The sequence below is a fragment of the Microcebus murinus genome, chromosome 19 (genome assembly GCF_040939455.1).
Source record: "Microcebus murinus isolate Inina chromosome 19, M.murinus_Inina_mat1.0, whole genome shotgun sequence".
In the NCBI taxonomy this organism is placed as follows: Eukaryota; Metazoa; Chordata; class Mammalia; order Primates; family Cheirogaleidae; genus Microcebus; species Microcebus murinus.
Window position 1 is genome coordinate 12,370,392 of NC_134122.1, and position 19,459 is coordinate 12,389,850.

Consider the following 19,459-nt stretch of genomic DNA (forward strand, 5'->3'; position numbering starts at 1 on the left):
ATCTACTTCTGTTATCACTGGGTTCTATAAAATAGGGGTCCCTAACCTATGGTGAGCTGTATAATTATTTCATTATATACTACAATATAATAATGGAAATAAAGTACACAATAAATGTAATGTGCTTGAATTATCCCGAAACCATCCTCCCACCCCCAGTCCGTGGAAAAAAATTGTCTTCCATGAAAATGGTCCCTGGTGCCAAAAAGGTTGGAAACCACGAGTTCCGTGAGGGCAAGAGCTTTTGTCTTGTTCACCGTAGCACCCCAGCACCAGGCATGGAACGTGTTGAATGAATGAATATTATTTTTTAAATAAAAAACACAGAAATGTTTAAGTACAGAAGTTAAAGGGCCCTTCTGTGATAGCAAAAGCTTGGTCTCTAGTTCCCTGATGCACTTTTACAAGGAGGCAAGTCTGTGCCCCAGGGGGTTCCCAAGGCAGTCTCCAACCTCACCTCCACTTCGCTCCTCTCCAGTATGAGAGAGCTGGGGTTCACTCTCTTCTCCGTATCCTGCAGCTTGATCAGCTTTTCTATCAGGAACATTTTATCTTTGCCCTCCTGCCAAGAAGGAAAATGAACACATGGATGAATGATGGCGTGAGGTTGAGAAGCAACTGATGGCAAAACGGCTGATTTTCAGGTAGGTAGGGCCCCAGAAGTTGGATGGAGATTGCTGCCATGTTTTCTCTTGTTGAAAGAAAAGAAACATTTTATAGCAAAGCTAAATTATCCTCCCCCCAACTATATGCTTTCTGCATTTTAATATTCCCTCTAAAGCAATTCCCCTAGCAAGGTGGAGTAGTAGCTTCTGGCCTGCTGCCAAAAACAATTTACATGCCACTGTCTAAATGCCCAGGACAAATGTTTTCCAATGTTCCCCTTCCTGGCATGCTCCCTGGCCCAGAAGCCTGTTCTTTGAACCTAGTATTGCCTGGGTCTGCCCTGTCCTCCCACTGAGAATGCCAAAGTTTAGAGCTCTGCCCCTAAGGACATTAAGGGTGTTTCATTAGCCAAAGTCACCTGTGTTGAGGGAGATCGCTAATTCTAAATAGGGCAGAGGAACAAAGGAAGGGGGCCCTTCACCCAGTTGGGTGTAATCACTTTCCTGTGATCTCTGTTGCAGATAAGAGAGCAGAGCATTCCACCTGTGAGTAGAAGCAGTCAAGCAAGCCCCTTTGGTTGCTGTGTGTCCCATCTAGGTCAATCGTGGCAGTCCCATTTCCATACCTCTGTTTCTCCTTTAGCTTTTACCCACTAATTCAAACATCCACCAGTGGATGTTGATAGTAACAATTATTACAGTGGTGTTTGCTTCAAGATGATTTTCTATTTCCCTCAGTCCTTCTACACATATTAATTGAAATTCTTCTATAAGGAAGAACTGTCTTTGGGAATTGGTGTTTTAAACAAGTCCCTGAGCTGCCTTGGATGTGGCTAGCTTGTTTGGAAATTTCTGGTCTAAAGCAGCTGTTTTCACACTCTAGTGAAAATTACAGTTACCTAGAAAGTGTACAAAGCTGCAAACTCCTAAGCCTTACCCAATACATTTTTATTCAGAGGCTAAACTCCATTGTAGTTAAGAACACAAACTTTGGAGTTGCCTGGTTCAAATCCCACCATTGATTTACTGGTCTTGTGACTTAGGGTAAATCACTTCATTCTGTAAGCCTCTGTTTCCTTAATTTTAAAATGGGAGTTTAAAGAAATGCATGTGCCCTAGAGTAGTTAAAATTAAATAGGAATTTTTGTTTGTCACTTAGTACAAGGCCAAGCCTCATGTTAGTACACAACAAATGTTATCTGTTGCTGTTATTGCTTGGGAAAAGGAGATAGCAGAAATCTGCATTTTTAATAAGCATCCAGGTGTTTTTGATGTAAGTGATCATACATTGAGAAGGATTGTTGCAAAGCCTATTCCTAGCCTCTTTATCTGGGTTCTTTTGGAGATAATGCCCCTGCCTTTGTGGTCCATCGTCTGGCCGAAACTCCCAAGCAGGTAGGCCTGTGGTGATGCCAAATCATGCCATTCAAATGTCTCCCCAGTTGACCTGGCACTACCCTTACAACTCAAGGCTTTAGAATCAAATCCCTCCTGTACTGAGATGTTTGTAAGACTTTCCCAAACCATTCAGAGCTCTGCCAGAAAGAAGGGGAAAAGCACAACTAATCTATGCCCTTTATTTACATTCCAAAAGAACGAACTCAAATTATCTAAAACCGCAACTGATTCAAGCAGATACAACAGTGGGGAGTTCTGCTTCTTTCCCATACTCTTAGCGACAAGCTCTCATGTCAGTTACGTTTGTACTTGAAAGAAAAGGGAACCAGTCCAGTAACAGTGACCACCCCTGTGCCTAGACTGTGTTCTCTAAATACCACTCACCAGGACTCCTTGAAGAAATGGCAATTCCTGTTCTGGGACAGGAAATGAACAAAGATAAGCCTGGAATATCTTGTCCTTCCATGGAGCAAAGGAGTTATCAAAGGCTTCTGGGGTCATGTCAAAAGAACCCAGGGTTTCTACTAGCAAAGGCTGATACTATTTGAGCATTTAAAAAAACAAGACTGAAATTGAAAGATATTGAAATATGTTTAAACCATGAATTCATAGTGATTATTTAAAAATCTTCATTGGCCATATTTGGAGGTTGCTAGATATAGTGGATTAAACAGTGTCCTCCATTTAAAAAGACATGTCTACACCTGAACTCCAGGACCTGTGAATATGGCCCTACTTGGGAATAGGGTCTTTGCAGAAATAATTAAGGATCTCCTAGATTAGGGCAGACCCTAAATCCAATGACAAGTCATGAGAAGAGAGAAGAGAGAAGAGAAGAGAGGAGAGAGGGGAGAGGGGAGAGGGGAGAGGGGAGAGGGGAGAGGGGAGGAGAGGAGAGGAGAGGAGAGGAGAGGAGAGGAGAGGAGAGGAGAGGAGAGGAGAGGAGAGGAGAGGAGAGGAGAGGAGAGGAGAGGAGAGGAGAGACAGACACAGAGAAAAAGGCCTTGTGAAGACGGAGGCAGAGACTGGAGTTATGGCGCTCCAAGCCAAGAAACATCAAAGGGTTGCCAGCAGGGACCAGTGGCAGATTCTCCCTCAGAGCCTTAGAAGGAACCAGCCCTGCTAAAACCTTGATTTTGGCCTCCAGAACTGTGAGATAATAAATTTCTGTTGTTTTAAGCCACCAAATTTGTGGTAATTCATTATGGCAACCCTAGTAAACTAATACACTAGGGCACTAACTCATAATTTTGAAAACTGTTAAGTAAAGGGGAAGAATCATGCATTTACCTTGCCTCTCTCCTGTGAATTACCTTCCAAGGCAATCAAATACTTAATGAGCAAAAATTCTTTTTTTATAGAAGAATCCTAGCTAATGAATGCATGAGGAATTACAGAATTAGACTCTCTCTATGTTGTAATTTCTAATGAAATAAATGGATCTTCTAGGCATTACTAATCAAAGGCTGCTAAATCCATTAGAAGGCAGGCTGATGGGATATTTAAAAATAAATGGATCAGCTTGAACCCACTGATCACTGTTAACATCACAGAAAAAGAAACAATCAGACATTGTCTGTGTTGAGGCAATGCCATAGAAGGGTATAATATCACCTATGAGGTACTCTGTCTACAGAATTGGATCTGGATATAACCAGTCTCATCACCAGTTTACAGGAAATAAAAAGAAAAAAATAGGAAACCTACTAAACAACGCTGCAGGGTTGCAAATCAGATATGTGCAGAATATGGTAAATACAAAACAAGTGACCTGCATTCTTCAACAACAAAAATACAAGAGAAAGTGGGGGGTGGTTATAGATTAAAAGAAAATTAGCATATCAACCAAATGCAACATGTGACCCTTTTTCAGATCTGATTTGAACAACTCTACTGTAAAAAGAAACTTAATGGCACAAATGGGGAAATTTGAACATTGGCTATTAGATGATAGATTATTAAGTTTTTTCAGGTGTAATGATGATATTGTGGTTAGTTTTTGTTTGGTTGGTTGGTTGGTTTTTGTTTTTTGAGACAGGATCTTACTCTGTTGCTTGGGCTAGTGTACAGTGCTGTCATCAAAGCTCACAGCAACCTCAAACTCTTGGGTTCAAGCGATTCCCTTGTCTCAGCCTCCCAAGTAGTTAGGACTACTGGTGTGTGCCACCATACCCAGCTAATTTTTCTGTTTTTTGTAGAGACGGGCTCTTATTTTGTTGCTTAGGCTGGTCTTGAACTCTTGGCCTCAAGTAGTCCTCCCACCTTGACCTCCCAAAGTGCTAGGATTATAGGCGAGAGCCACCATGCCCAGCCTGTGGTTATGTTTTTAAAACATCTTTATCTCATAGAGATGTACATAAAAGTTTTAACAGATTTAAAAAATATATAAAGTATAAGATTTGCTTTAAAATAACCCAGAGATTTGCAGGGAAGAGATCATGTAGATGAAGTAACAACATACAAATGTTAATGGTTGTTAGTGCTGGGTGGCAAGGATATACCACTTGTACAGTACACCCTTGTACTGTTTTGGAATGTGTTTAGACAGTTCCCTCTGAAGTGTTAGAAAAAGCGGGGAGGATAACAGAAGGGTCCAATGGAATTTACATTAATGATCTGTTCATGGAGCAGCCTGATCATAATCTTCCTTCCTTCTGTGATCTGCCAGTAAAGGTAGGTGATGATTCTGAAAGAGAAGAAAAGAAAGAATGACAGACACTTTTGCCAATGAGTTACAGGCTCTGAATTTCAACTGGATGCAAAGGAACTGGAATATTTTCTTGCAAATAGATTTTGGTCTCTATATGTTCCTGAAAATTTATGTCAGGGTGAGTTATAGGTTAAATACATTAGAACAGTGCTTCTTACCTGGCTGCACATGGAATCACCTGGAAGGTGGAGATAAAGACCCATGCCATAGTCCCTCCTCAGACCAATTAATTTAGCATCTCTGGGCATGGGACCAGATATTAGCATTTAAAAAATGTACATGATTCTAATGTGCAGCTAGAGTCTGTGAATCTGGACAGTGCTGTTCTAACTTCAATGTGATATATTTCCTGGGTTTTTGTTCAAATGCAGATTCTGGTTTGGTAGGTTTGGGATAGGGCCTAAGATTCTACATTTCTGATGAGCTGCTGCCATGATAAATATATATACAGTGTTTTGTGTGTGTATATATATATACATGTATATATATATGTATGTGTGTATATATATGTACACATACATATATATACATATATATATATATATATACAGTGTTTTGTTCCCCTGTTCCTGGCACACAGTGCCTAAAACCCTTGGAATCTCTGAATGCTAATGAGATGCCTGGTGGCTGGGGGCCCCTAGGTAGCTTCACAATGGGGGCTGGTTACCAGAAGACCAGGGCATGATTAGGCATAATTGGAATGTTGAAAATTTTCTGCCCCTACCCCCTCATGACCTCTGGGAGGAGAGAGGGACTGGAAATTGAATGACTCAACAGTGGCCAATGATTTAACCAATCATGACTACCTAGGAGAGGGCATGGAAGCACCACACCACCCCCTCCCCATACTTTGCCTTAGGTGTGTCTTCAATTGGGCCCTTCCTAAATCATATCTTTTTTTATTGAGCCAGTAATAGTAAAGTGCCTTCCTGAGTTCTGTAAGTCATTTTAGCAAAATATCAATGAGAGGTTGTGAGAATCTTTGAATTTGTAGCTGGTAGATCAGAAGTACAGGTGACAGACAGCCTGGGACTTGGGACTGGCATCTGAGGTGGTGGCAGTCTTGTGGGACTGAGCCCTTAACATGTGGGATCTAATGCTAGGTCAGGTAGATAGTGTCAGAATTGAATTAACTTGTAGGATACCCAGTTGTTATCTGGAAAGTGGGAGAATTGGTTGGTGTGAGGAAGAACCCCACACGTTGAGTGTCAGAGACGTTGTGAGTGAAAACTGCACAGGCCCAGTACATTAGAAGCCTGGAGCAGTGAGGCACCAGGGGACCTCACCTTTCTAAGGAGCCCAGTGGCTGCCTGGGGTCTGGGAGGGAAAGCATGACGGAGAGCCAGGGGAGCCAGGTTCCAGCGTCCTCTGCCTCTGAGAGGCCCTGCAGCCTGGAACCTGTCTCCATAAGTCTCATCACTCCCGTCTGTAAAATTGAGGAGTTGCTCTACAGTCTGCATCAACTGGTTCCAACAGTTTGTGCTTTTGAATTGTGTCTCTCTACTTGAGAAGTTACAATCTCAAATGCCATAAGGCAGCAATCCCCAACCTTATTGGCACCAGGAACCGTGGAAGACAATTTTTCCATGGACCAAGGGTGGGGGATAGTTTCAGGATGATTCAAGTGCATTGCATTTATTGTGCAGTCAAACCTCTCCCTAATGATGATTTGTATTTGCCGCTGCTCCGCACCACTAGCATCACTCCACCTCAGATCATCAGGCATTAGATTCTCATAAGAAGCATGCAACCTAGATCCCTCGCATGCGCAGTTTACAGTACGGTTCGCATTCCTAAGAGAATCTAATGCCACTGCTGATCTAACATGAGGCAGAGTTTATGCAATGATGGAGCCATCACTGGCTGGCCAGCCACTTACCTCCTGCTATGGGACCTGGTTCCTAACAGGCCACAGACCAATCCCAGTCTGTGGCCCAGGGGTTGGGGACTGCAGCCATAAGGGCAAAGCAAGAGGGACAGCCACACATCAGCTAACCAATTATTACAGGCAGGAAAATGGGCCCAGTGTCAGCAAATCTACTTTTTTCACAAGAAGTCAGAAATTACTCTTTTTTAACTTGAAAATCAAAGCATGATAGGCTGCAAATAATGCCCAAACCATTTTAACATATCACAGTCTCAGAAAGAATCACATACATATTTTCCTCAGCATTCTTATATCCATTTTTTCATATTATTCTCATATCATCTCTTAAGAGGGACAAAACAGGCATCACTTTCTTCATAGGACAAACAACAGAAAAAATAAAAAACTAGGAAAAGAATATATTAAATAACTTGTTAAAAGTATATTCACGGGTAGAGTCACCCATAACACTTAGTTGTGCTGTTAGCCCTTTGCTTTCCAATCAAACATCCCTAGGGCTGTTCACATCTCATATTGATGAATTGTTTTCCCAAGCTCTTGGCTTTCCCCCTCTAGCTTCCCAAGGTGCCCCACTTACAACACAATGAGGGTGAGGATGAAAAAGAAGTGCACACTTCCAATGAGGTTCTGATAGATCCAAACAACCCACAGGTAGCTAGGCCTTTTACTTAGGGTGTCGATCCAGCTGTAGATGGAGTGAATGAAGAAAGGCAGACCCCGAAATGGACCACAGTTAACTGAAGGTTTCAATCTGGCAAAACAAGGGGTGGAAAAACATCTCTAGCACAAGACTCAGATATAATTATTTTAGAATCATGGTGTCCTTTCTGGGCTCTGGACCTAGAAACAGCAATTCTTCCCTGTTCCACCCAAACCCCCCTTGAAAAAAGAAATCCTATCCCTCACTGCCTGGCTGGTATGACCTGCACTCCAAAGCCCAGCTTTGGACCAGAGGTATCACCTGATCCAACAGTGGCCAATCCAAAGACCAGGCAGTGACCTCTGCAGTATCTTGGCTCAAAGACATAAATCAGGGCAAGCAGACTTTATTTCTTGGGAACTTGAATTAGGAAATGAGAAGAAGGAGGCCTGTTAGCTGTGGAAGCTGCAATTGTCAACGATGACAAGGTTCGGTCAGTTGTCATGAATGAGCAGGAACCAGAGGGCAACAAGGAACCGGTTAGAAAGAAAGAAAAGAGAGTGGATACTCCAAGAAGGACAAGGACATTGTCAAGCAAAGCAGCCTTCTCTGGAGCCGCTTGAGTTCCTATTGGCTCCAGTTCCACAAGTGTCCTAAAAGTCAACTCCTTTGTTTGTTCATTCATTCATTTGACCATGGTTTATTCTACCAAGCCCTGTTCTAGACAGGCTTTGGGGGTTCCATTTTTCTTTTATTTTTATTTATTTATTTTTTTTTTTGAGACAGAGTCTCACTTTGTTGCCCAGGCTAGAGTGAGTGCCGTGGTGTCAGCCTAGCTCACAGCAACCTCAAACTCCTGGGCTCAACCAATCCTTCTGCCTCAGCTTCCCGAGTAGCTGGGACTACAGGCATGTGCCACCATGCCAGGCTAATTTTTTTCTACATATTTTAGTTGTCCCGCTAATTTCTCTCTATTTTTAGTAGAGACAGGGTCTCGTTCTTGCTCAGGCTGATCTTGAACTCCTGAGCTCAAACGATTCTCCCACCTCGGCCTCCCAGAGTGCTAGGATTACAGGCATGAGCCACCGCACCCAGCCGGGGGTTCCATATTAAACAAGACAGACATAGTCTCTGCCCTCCTGGGCTCACGTTCTAGTGGGAAAGATGGACAAACAATGAGTAAACAATTAAATAAAGTCTCAAACAAAGGCATATCTAACTGTGAATGGAGGAATGAAGGAAAGAAACTCAGGCCTGAGAGAGAGCAGCTGTGGGGATGGACAGCGGACCAGAAGGGCCATGTAAGGTCAGATCTTGAAAATGACCTTGGAGCTGGGAATTGGAGGGTGGAGAGAAGGCAGCCAAGCAGAGGGAGAGCACTTCACCCAGGGCGCCCTGCCTGTGTGGGGAGGGCTTGCTGGTGGTGGTGCTGGAGTGCGGTGGAGCTAAAGGGAGCTGAACCCGGAGGGTAGGAGGGAGCCAGGTCACTCAGCCTTCCAGTTAGCTTAGATGAAGCTCTGCTGCTGACATAGGGGGTTCGCCTCTCCCCATTCTGGGAAGCTTCAGTTCTTGGCAGAAGTGAGGAAGCTGCTCCTGACTATGGCACTTGACGGGTGGTGACCCAACTAGAATTTGTTCCCTCCCTCGATTGTAGTGCCTATGGTTACCAAGGGAACTTGGATTAAGCACTGTATCAAGCATGTCTTTTTATTTTGATGTTTTCACATCTTTGGTCTTACTGCTCTTCCCAGAGCTAAGCTGCAAAGTAGTTCATATGCAAACCAACCAATCAGAGCCCACACGCCCAGCAACCTACTCTTACAGGTTGTCACAGTCTGGACCACTATTCTCCTGCCCCAGTCACCCCAGGGCTAGGTACCAGAAGCTCAGGACAGTCCCTACACCCCAGAGCCTGCTGAGATTATTCAAATGAGCCCATCCTGAGCCTGCTTGCCCGGCCTCGCCCATTCCTTGCCACGGGAACCACAACATAGGCTCTTTCCTGCATCTTCCCCTCGCTCCCTCTGCTCCTGCCTGATGCTGGTGCTCCCCGTGTGGCCAGTGTGGCACTGAGCAGCCCCTCCTCTTGGGAACCCTTAGTAATAAACTATCTTTCCATTGGCAATCATTTCCTGATCTGCTGGCCTCACCATACCTGAATCCTAACACAACCTGCATCTTACATGCTCACCCACCCAGTCTCTAAGCCCTCACCCAGTGCTACCATCTCCTACCTCCAGATGGTGATGGCCAGGGTGCACAGGACACCGGTGAAGGATGGGAAAAAGAGCAAGAAGATGAAGAAAGTCATCATCTGGGAGGCCCGCCAGGCCTTGCTCGGAGGCTGGAAGTTCATCATCAGGCTGATCTGGAGAGAGAGAAGTAGCCACCTCCCATCTGTGGCCAGAGGAGCAGCCAGAGGGGACCCCAGCCAGGCACTGGCTCCCCCATGACTCCTTCCCCGCTCCAACTGCCACCAGGTCACATGTGACTGGGCAAAGCCAATGGGTTGCAACGTTGGACTGACTCACATTTTTGGCGTAAAACATGATGAAAAGAGTAATCATTTGGATAAAGGGCAGCAGAGGGCAGAAGAAGATTCCAATCCTGCGATGGAGAGAGGGTGAGTGTTGGAGGGCAGAGCAGACATGAGGAGTGGGGTGAATATGAGGGTGTGTGGGCTGTTGTGTCTCCCCCAAAATCCATATGTGGAATTCCTAACCCTCAGTACCTTAGAGTGTAACTGTATTTGGAGACAGGGCCTTAAGAGGTGATTGAGGGAAAATGAGGTCACTGTGATGGGCCTTAATCTGATACAACAGTTGTCTCTAAAAGAAGAGGTTAGGACACAGACATACCCAGAAAGGGAAGACCATGTAAAGACATGGGGAGAAGATGAGCACCATAAGCCAAAGAGAGGAGGTTGGGACAGATCCTTCCCTCATGGCCCTCAGAAGAAACTGGCCTGCCAACACCTTGACCTTGGACTTCCACCCCCACAACTACGAGAAAATAAATGGCTGTTGTTTAAGCCACCCAGTCTGTGTTATGGCGGCCCTGGTGAACGAATATAGCAGGGGACTGTTCCCGTCACAGCAAACCAGGCAAATTCCTGCTACACCTGGTGTCCACAGCTGCCCTTTGCCCAGCTTTGGAAAGGAGACTTTGCAGAAAAACCACTCACATGGTCACTGCACCTGCAGATGGCCTTCAGCATGCCCTAGGCTAGCAAGTCCCAAGTGTGGGACATACACTATCCTTCCTGTCCCCTTCCACCTCTTCCAGCCCCATGGTACTCAAGAAGGTCTGAGGTCCTATAGAAACAAAGCATTCAACTGCATCAAGTTACAAATGAGAAAGGCATTTCCTTCCCAGCTCTCCTCTCACACTCCTGAGTTCCAAAAGAAGAAAATCTCAGTATAGTGCTACAATGTCTTTAACTCCTAACACTTGCCAATTTCTCATTTTTTTAAAAAAGGAGTAGGCTTTGGATAGAGAGCCTTGGCAGACAGCAGCATCTAGCTAGAATTTAATGACTGTTTGGATGGGATTGCTTTTATTTTTCCAGTTACTTGTGACTTCTGCCAAATGGCACTGGCTTTCCATTAAGGATTGAAAAATAAAGGCTTCTTTTAAAATGTATTGGAGTTTTTTAAAAAGGCAAGCAATTTAAAAGAAAATATTATGTTGATAATAGTATAGGTGATATGTAGATATGCCAAAAAATAGGCAGGCTGGTGTGCAAAAGACTCAAGTCTGGGAAACACGTTCCCCACCTTGCCATCGTCCCTGACACACACTAATTTTCTGTCATTATATTATATTCTTTTCGAGCTTATCATCAAAGGCAATATTCTCCTAAAAACCACAAAGGCTACATCTCTAATTGCCATGGTGAAAGGAGTAGATAGGGATTTTCGATTGTGCTTATTGACAATTTATCAACAAAAACCTCATAGGCCCAGAAGTTATAACAGTCATTTCTATTATAATTTCTTCCTTTGCATCCTCTATCAAATAATCAATATTATGAGGGCTCAGGACCTAGGATTAAAAAGTTTGGCCACAGTGAGGATTCAATAAACGGAGCTATATTATTATTACACTGTGTCATATAATTTACCCACATTATTTTTTAAAAAAATGAAAATAAAAACAAACCCCTTAAGAGTGCTTACAAGTACCATGATTGAGCAATTCCACTTCTGGGTCTATATCCAAAAGAACTGCAAGCAGGACCTGGAAGAACTACTTGCACACCATGTTCATAGCAGCATTATTCACAACAGTCAGAAGGTGGAAGCAACCGAGTGTTCATGGAGAAGTGAGTGGATAAGTAAAATATGGTCTGTGCATACGATGGGCTATTGTTCAGCCTTAAAAAGGAAATGCTACAACATGGTTGAACAATGAGGACATGATGCTAAGCGAAATAAGCCAGTCACAAATAGACAAATACTATATGAGTCCATTTATATGAGGCATGTAGAGTAATCAGACTCACAGAAACAGAAAGCAGAATGGTGGTTGCCAGGACTATAGGACGGAGGAAATGAGAAATTATTTAATGGGAATAGCGTTTCAGTTTTGCAAGATTAAAAAGTTCTAAAGAATGGCTGCACAACAATGTGAATATACTTATGTAATTTTTACTACAATTTAAAAAAGAGTGCTCATAAGAATAACAACAGTTATAACATCTCCATTTTATACATTTCTTAATCAAGTACATGCTAAGCATTCAGTATATACATTTTCTCATTTAATCCTCTCCCAAACCCTGTAAATAGGTACTATTATCTCCACCATTTGCAGATTAGAAAACTAAATTTTAGAGATAGATTAAGGAACTCGCCCAAAGGCATTCTAGATGAAATAGTGTGGGTAACCAGTCTTTGTAAGCTGCCAAATTGCCAAGGGGACCTGGCAGTGAGCAAATACATCACCTAACCTACCAAAGGAAAGTCTTCACTATCTCTAAAAATCAATTCACTGACACTGAGTTATTTGCAGACAGCCAAATCACCCAGGGCAACTTCAAAGAGTCAGAAAATAAAATAATTTCCAATTCTATGGCATATTGGAGTTTGCAAAAGCAGCTTTCATCTACCGTGGCATTTAATCCTCCACATGATTCAAAGGCAGCTATTATTATGTACACTTTACAGATGAGATTAAAATCACATTTTGTTTATCCAGTCATTTGTCCAGGAACACTTGAGTTGCTTCCACCTTTTGACTATTGTGAATAATGCAGCTATGAACATGGTGTGCAAATATCTCCTCCAGGTCCTGTTTGCAGTTCGTTTGGATATATATCCAGAAGTAGAATTGCTCAATCATATAGCACTTATAAGCACTCTTTAAGGGTTTTATTATTTGTTTTTAAAAAATAATGTGTGTAAATTATATGACACAAGGTAATAATGATATAGCTCCATTTATGGAGGATCAGAGACGCTCAGTGACCTTAATGAGTGGCAGAGCCAGCCCCAGAATCCAAGTTTATCCAATTCTGAATCCACTACTTTCAAATTAGCAGCACCTCCCCCATTAGATGGACCCTGGGAATGTGATCCACCACACAGAATTCTGACACTAATTCCATCATGTTAAAGTAAATAAGGAAAAATAGTCACTGCCTATTTATTTGAGGTTTCTAGGTGAACTTATAAAAAAATTTATGCAACCAGCTGACTATTCTCAACACACACACACTCACACAGTTGCTAAAACAGAAGTCTCAAATCTCAAAGACTGCAGAGATGCCACCAGATGGCATGTCAGTGAAGCATGGCAAATATAAGAAACATACGGCCCTCTCTGCCTTTATTTATTCCTCACTTCTCTTTGAGTCATGGATGCAAAGTCAAGTCTGCATCCAAACTAACAGAATAAGAGCAATGAGAAATGACAAATCAATGCTGGGAGAAAACAGTTCAGGTGGAAACTATGGGAAACTGGAGATGCTCACCCCAGTTCAAGGCCTGGCCAAATGTTACCATGATGGGAGATGGCCAGATCTTCTGGAGAGAAGCCAGAAATCTAAATTTTATGTGAAATCTCCTGATTCTTAAATATGAGTGGTTGTCTTAGTCCATTTGGGGTGCTATAATGAAACACCATAAACTGGGTGGCTTATAAATAACAGAAATTTATTTCTCTCAATTCTGGAGGCTGGGAAGTCCAAGATCAAGGTGCCAGGAGACTTGGTGTCTGGTGAGGGCCTGCTTTCTGGTTCATATTCAGTGCCTTCTTGCTGTGTCCTCACATGGTGGAAAGGGCAAGGGGTCTCTCTCAGGCCTCATTTATAAGGGCGCTAATCCCATTCATAACGGCTCCACCAAAAACCAAATCACCCCTTAAAGACTCCAACTCCTAATACCATCACATTGGGCGTTAGGTTTCAATGTGTCAATTTTAGGGGGACACAGACATTCCGACCACGGCAGTGGTTAATTAAAATTTTAGAAAAAGCACCATGTGGGACAAGCAAAACAACTGATACTTGTCCAAAGTCCTCAAGTTCTCACATAGGAAAAGAATCATCTAAATGCTAAATTCATGGCTCTCAAACTGGCTGGACTTGGTAACACCTGTGGCAGTTTTACAACCAACAGATTCCAGTGTCTCCCATCCAAGTACTAATCAGGCCTGACTCTGCTTAGCCTCCAAAATCAGATGGGATCAGATGCGTTTGGGGTGGTAGAGCCATAGTTAAGATTCTGGGGTCTCGTCACCAAAATGCCAACTCCACAGTCAGGTGGGAACTACTGGATATTTCACAGAGTCGCAAAACTCACCAAACCAGAGTCTGTGCGTAGATCAGTTCTAGAACGTTCCTGGCAATGTCAAACTCCTGTAAGCCAAGGCTTGTAATAAACCGCATCCCAATGATTCTGTGAAAACACACTGGGTTGAGTACCCAAACCATACCCAACACAAACTTCTTCGAAGGACCCCCTCCACCTAAGATAATCAACAAAAGGCACCCTCACAGTTTGGAATAAAGTTTTAAGTTCCTTTGAAAAGTTTTGAAAAGTTCTGAGTATATAAGCCTGCTTTTGAAGAAACAATTGAGGGAATTGAGGGGAAAATGGATTTAATACAATGCAGTCAAGTGGGGTTACCACTAAAATGGTTCCAAAAAAAATTCTAAAATCATTTGTTACCCTAATTATTAAATATTTAGATTATCCCACATGTTATTTGTTTATATCACTCTTTGTTTATTAGACCTTTTTTCATGAACTAGATAAACTCAGCACCTCCCAATTCAAAATTTAAATTTTTGGCTACTACTGTCAAATCAGTATTTCCCTGTTTTCTAAATCCACAAGGAGGAAACCAAGGTTTCCATTTACTCTGAGGAAACTTGAGACCACATTGATTTCTTCATAAAAGAGGAGTTGCCAATAAAAATGTTCTGCCAAAAACCTCTTTTCACCTTTATGTCCAGGCCCTGTACAGAGGCTGGAATAAAAGTGTGTTTTGGCAGAACTGAGTGCAGAAATTTGGCATTGAACCTATCCACTAAGGAAAAATCAACATTGGGTCACACCATCTGATCACCACAGCAGATTGCAGAAATACATAAATGTCTAAAAGGAATCAGAGGCTCGTCATGTTATTAAAAAGTCAATGAATGAATAAATAGCAAAGAACTACACATGGGCCAATGATGACAGTGCCTCAGTTCTGTAGACCTGGTATCTAATATAAAAACTAGTGCATTAATCAAATTAAATTAAAACAATGAGCTGAATCTATACGTACTGACATGGGAAAACACCAAGGCATAGTGACAGAATAATAAAAGCAAACTCTACCATGATTTTGCAGTGTGATCCCACTTTTGTTTTTTGTTTTTTTTGGGTTTTTTTTGAGAGAGTCTCACTCTGTTGCCCAGGCTAGACTGCCATGGCGTCAGCCTAGCTCACAGCAACCTCAAACTCCTGGGCTCAAGCGATCCTCCTGCCTCAGCCTCCCGAGTAGCTGGGACTACGGGCATGCGCTACCATGCCCGGCTAATTTTTTCTATATATTTTTAGTTGTCCAATTAATTTATTTCTATTTTTTTAGTAGAGATGGGGTCTCGCTCTTGCTCAGGCTGGTTTCGAACTCCTGACCTTGAGCAATCCACCTGCCTCGGCCTCCCAGAGTGCTAGGATTACAGGCGTGAGCCACCATGCCCAGCCCCCACTTTTGTTTTTGAAAATGATATAGTACTATACAGTATATGCACACATAGCAGTGTGCACATAGAAAAATCTGGAGGAATATAAACTAGAATTTTAAACTATCTATGGTGGATACGATTTCAGTTGGCTCAGTTTCTATCTTTTATTTCTAGAGTTTTTTTTTTTCCCAAAAGAAGTTTGTAAAGGATCAAGTGAACCCAATGAACTATGACAACAGGACTGTTAAGTTAAGGTGAAATTTTAGTTAATTTAGAAGAGAACAATATCCCAAAGGATAATAGGCATACTTAGATCAATGTGCACTCTGAGCACATAAGGGACCTGTGCTTCCCACTCAGCCAGGAATCAGTTTCTGGTTACAGAATCAGGTACTGTTACATATTCATGACAAATGTTTACCTCCTCAGAAACTCCCCCAGGAAGGAATCTGCCAAAGAGAACACGAAATCCATGAGAAGGAGCCGGTAGATTTCCTGGCCAATGAGAGTTTCCCAACACTGGAAGACAAACAAGAATCAGGATGTCAGAAGGGGCTGTGGCCGCAGCTCAACTCCCAGCTGTTCCTGGCTCTATGTACTTGTTAGGAGACAGCTTGACCAAGTCCTTATGTATCCAGAAAAGTGGACCCACTCTCTGCAAAAAAACAGCTGAGTTTGTTTTCAGGGGTGCTTATTCTCTTTCTGGGCTCCTTCTTTCTCCCACCTCCAAGGCTTACCTTCCACATGTACCAAAACTTTCCCTTCTTATTGTCTCCCCTTAAAATGATTCATCTCTGTCCTATCCCCTCTGGATCCCAATTCTCAGCCAGGGCTAATCAGTTTGTTTAAGACAGCAGGCAGCGTCAAAGGCTAGAAATCCATCCACTCTTTTTGCTTATTGACCTTACAAAAAAAATCAGTTAATGTCCCCTTAATTAAGAGAGTGACCAAGAGGTTTAGCATGCTGGTGTAAACTGGAAGTTTGAATTAGTTTGTGGAACTGGTGGTCAGTAACCTCTGCAGGAAGTCAGTACTATCAGCTGATGGACTGGGAAATTTTAGATTTGGCTGAAGGAGGAAGGGAAGTTTTGGATGCACAGCCCAAGGAAGAATGGATGGATGAATGGATAAATGGCTGGATGATGGATGAATATATGGATGGATGGATGAATGGATGGATAAATCAATGGAAGGATGGATAATGGATGGATGGTGGTTGGAAGAATAACTCTAACTTGGAGGGTTGGTTTTGAACCCCTTTGATAATTAGGGAGAAAAGTTGAAGTGCCATGTTCATGTGAGCTGGTTTGAGTCTGCACACAGCAGTGCTATTTTGGGGCCCAGGAACAAAGAGTGGCAGAGAGTTGGAGAGAGGCCCCAGCTTCCCTGCCTCCACTCCCAGGCCCAGGGCATGTTCTGTACCTGAGGACTCAGGATGGCCATGAGCTGAGGATGGCTGTGTGATGTGGAGGCCCATTCTCAGGGGAGACCTAGTAGCAAGGCCACGGGCATCCCAATGAGAAGGCCAGGAGGTTGGCCTGTTCCTGAGTCCACATGGGACACTGTACTCGGAGAGTGGGGACTGAGAAGCTGTCATCAAGTGAGGGAGGGCCAGGAATGATCAGAGTTAGGACATGAGTGTTACTGCCAGCAGTGTATGCTTGCAGATGGGTAAAAGCCAGGTTACAGGAAAAATCAAGGATCAGACAGGATCTTGTCCAAAACCCAAGGCTGTTAGGACAGATTCACATTAAAATTACTGCCATCTGTTGCATGCATCATATGCTGGGCTCTATGCTTATACTGCACGTGATATTGTTTAATCTCAATTTTACAGATGAGAGAACTGAGGCTCAAAGAGAGTAAGTAACTGCAGATGACACATCAGGTCTTTCTGACTCTGGAACCTGAGCTTCTTTTGTGTAGACCCCTCCTGCCTTGTGTTGTTTTCCAGGTCAGCAGCTGTTCTCTCTTGCCACAAGGGATGAATGGCTCTTGAGAAACTCATGTCCTCCCTGGTGGTCAAAGGCTGAGAAACCAAACTTAAGGCAGAACAGCGTGGAAATCTCACCTCTTCACCAGACAGGGCCACGATGTTGAGCCAATAGTAACAAAGAATGCCGATAATTGATATTTTCAGAAAGATGTTTCTAAACAGAAGAGAAAACATTTATCATTACCTTCCATGGCAGGCTTGCCTGCTGTTTGCCAATGCTCCCTTCTGGGCGCATGGTAGGATAGAAATTCCTGCCCCTCTGTAGTTGGATGGGACCATGTGGCTAGTTCTGGCAAATGAATCGTGAGCAGAAGCAATGTGCATCACCCTGTGTCCCTTCTAAGCTGGAGCATTTAATGCCAGTGTGAGCCCTCCAGAACTCCCTGCCTTCCCTTTGGCATAGCAGCCGGCATCATTCGAGGTGGTCGCTGTCTCTCAGCCTGGATCCCTCATGGACTAACAGGAGCGGAACCCTCCTGCCAATCCACAATGTATGCACACGAGCAAGAAATACACCTTTGTGTCCCAAGCCTCTGAGATTTTGTGGGTTGTTTATTGCAACATAATCTAATTTATTCTAACTGATACACTCTCTTTTGTTGCATCTCCAAACTATCTGATTTCACTTCCCATTATAATAATAGTAAATGTACAAATATTCACTGGGTTCTGACCCAAAATACTCCACTAACTAAACCTGTTACTGAATCATCTCCCTTAATCGTAACAACTCTATCACCAGGCTGGTGGTATCTTATGCCCATTTTACCCAATCTGCAAGGTTATGGGGTGACAGTGAGGCCTAATATGTTCCCCTTTATACATACTTTAAAAAAAAAGTGGCACCCTGGACTGGTGGGTGGGATGTGGGGAATAATGAGGGTATAGAATTCACCTATGGTTGGAGTTTTCATAATATGCATTGGATATAATTGACTGATTGGTTGATTGGTTGATTTGCTTATTGATTCATTCAGCAATTAATCCTGAGCACCTATTATATCCCAGGAACTGTGAACAAGGCAAAGTTTCCCCCATAAACTATGGGGGAGGAAGATAATAAATAAATACATACATACAACTATGTCAGGAAATGGTAAGAACATGGTAATGCAGGGGAGGAAGGGTGGTGAGGAGCTGTTATTTTTATTTATTTTATTATTATTTATAATCAGCTGAATGTGGGGTTCAAGGGCTGTTATTTTTAATGGGGTGCTCAGGGAAGAGCTTTCCAAGAGGGCGATGTTTAAGCAGATGCCAAAATAAAGGCAGAAGCAAGCCATGTGGCTATGTCTGGGAAGAGCATTCCTGGCAGAAAGAACAGCCAGTGCCAACACCCATTGGTGGGGCTGCAGGTTGGCATGTTTGTGAACACCGAGGAGGTCGGGGAGGGAGAAGGGTAGTGGTGGAGAAGGAGAGGAGTAGAAAATCAGGCTGGAGAGCAGCTGGGAAGCAGATCTCCAAGGCCAAGGTAAGGCAAGGGCTCTGGAATGATCTGTCAAGAAACTCAATCTGCACTATACAAACCTATCATTTTAAACACTACTGTAACCAGAAACCAGTCAGCAGGGAACTTGCCAGGGAGAAGCTAGGTCAAAATGTGGGTAGTTTTAGGCTTTATCAAAGCCCTGGTGTCACCTCTAGCACATATGATGCCTTTGTGGGAATCACAAAAAGACACCCTTTCTGAGCCAATGAACTGCCAAAGCACTCCTCCCACCTCTGTTTGGGTGGCTGAGTTACGAAAATGCACCTCTTGCAGTGGGTACCAGGACTCACAGTTTGACTAAGGGGAACATTGGATGAGTGCTGTCCCCACACAACTCCTCAGCTGGGAACATCTGTGCAGAGCACTGCTTGCCCATCTGTACCTCTCATACCTGAGAACTATTAATATGTTCATCTTCAGGCTGGGAGCAACTGAGAAAGGCAAGCCGTTACTTTGAGCAAAAGGCATTTGTATTCAATAACTGTACTTTCTTAGGGCTCCTCAGATTTTATGGCTATCAGCCCACACCACGCAAACACACCTGACTCTTGAAA

General features: G+C 43.2%; 1 protein-coding gene across 3 annotated transcripts in view; it reads right to left on the reverse strand.

The window, feature by feature from the left end:
* The window catches only part of TMC5 (transmembrane channel like 5), a 73,464-nt gene that overhangs the window by 2,459 nt on the left and 51,546 nt on the right, over window positions 1-19,459 (reverse strand). For all 3 annotated transcript variants that reach the window (XM_020281294.2, XM_075995136.1, XM_075995137.1), the window contains 8 exons: window positions 17,492-17,570; window positions 15,842-15,939; window positions 14,045-14,140; window positions 9,773-9,848; window positions 9,476-9,609; window positions 7,179-7,352; window positions 4,611-4,689; window positions 458-562 (listed from right to left, as the gene is read on the reverse strand). In XM_020281294.2, the coding sequence (XP_020136883.2) occupies window positions 458-562; window positions 4,611-4,689; window positions 7,179-7,352; window positions 9,476-9,609; window positions 9,773-9,848; window positions 14,045-14,140; window positions 15,842-15,939; window positions 17,492-17,570 (841 nt within the window). The remainder of the gene's footprint in view (window positions 1-457; window positions 563-4,610; window positions 4,690-7,178; window positions 7,353-9,475; window positions 9,610-9,772; window positions 9,849-14,044; window positions 14,141-15,841; window positions 15,940-17,491; window positions 17,571-19,459) is intronic.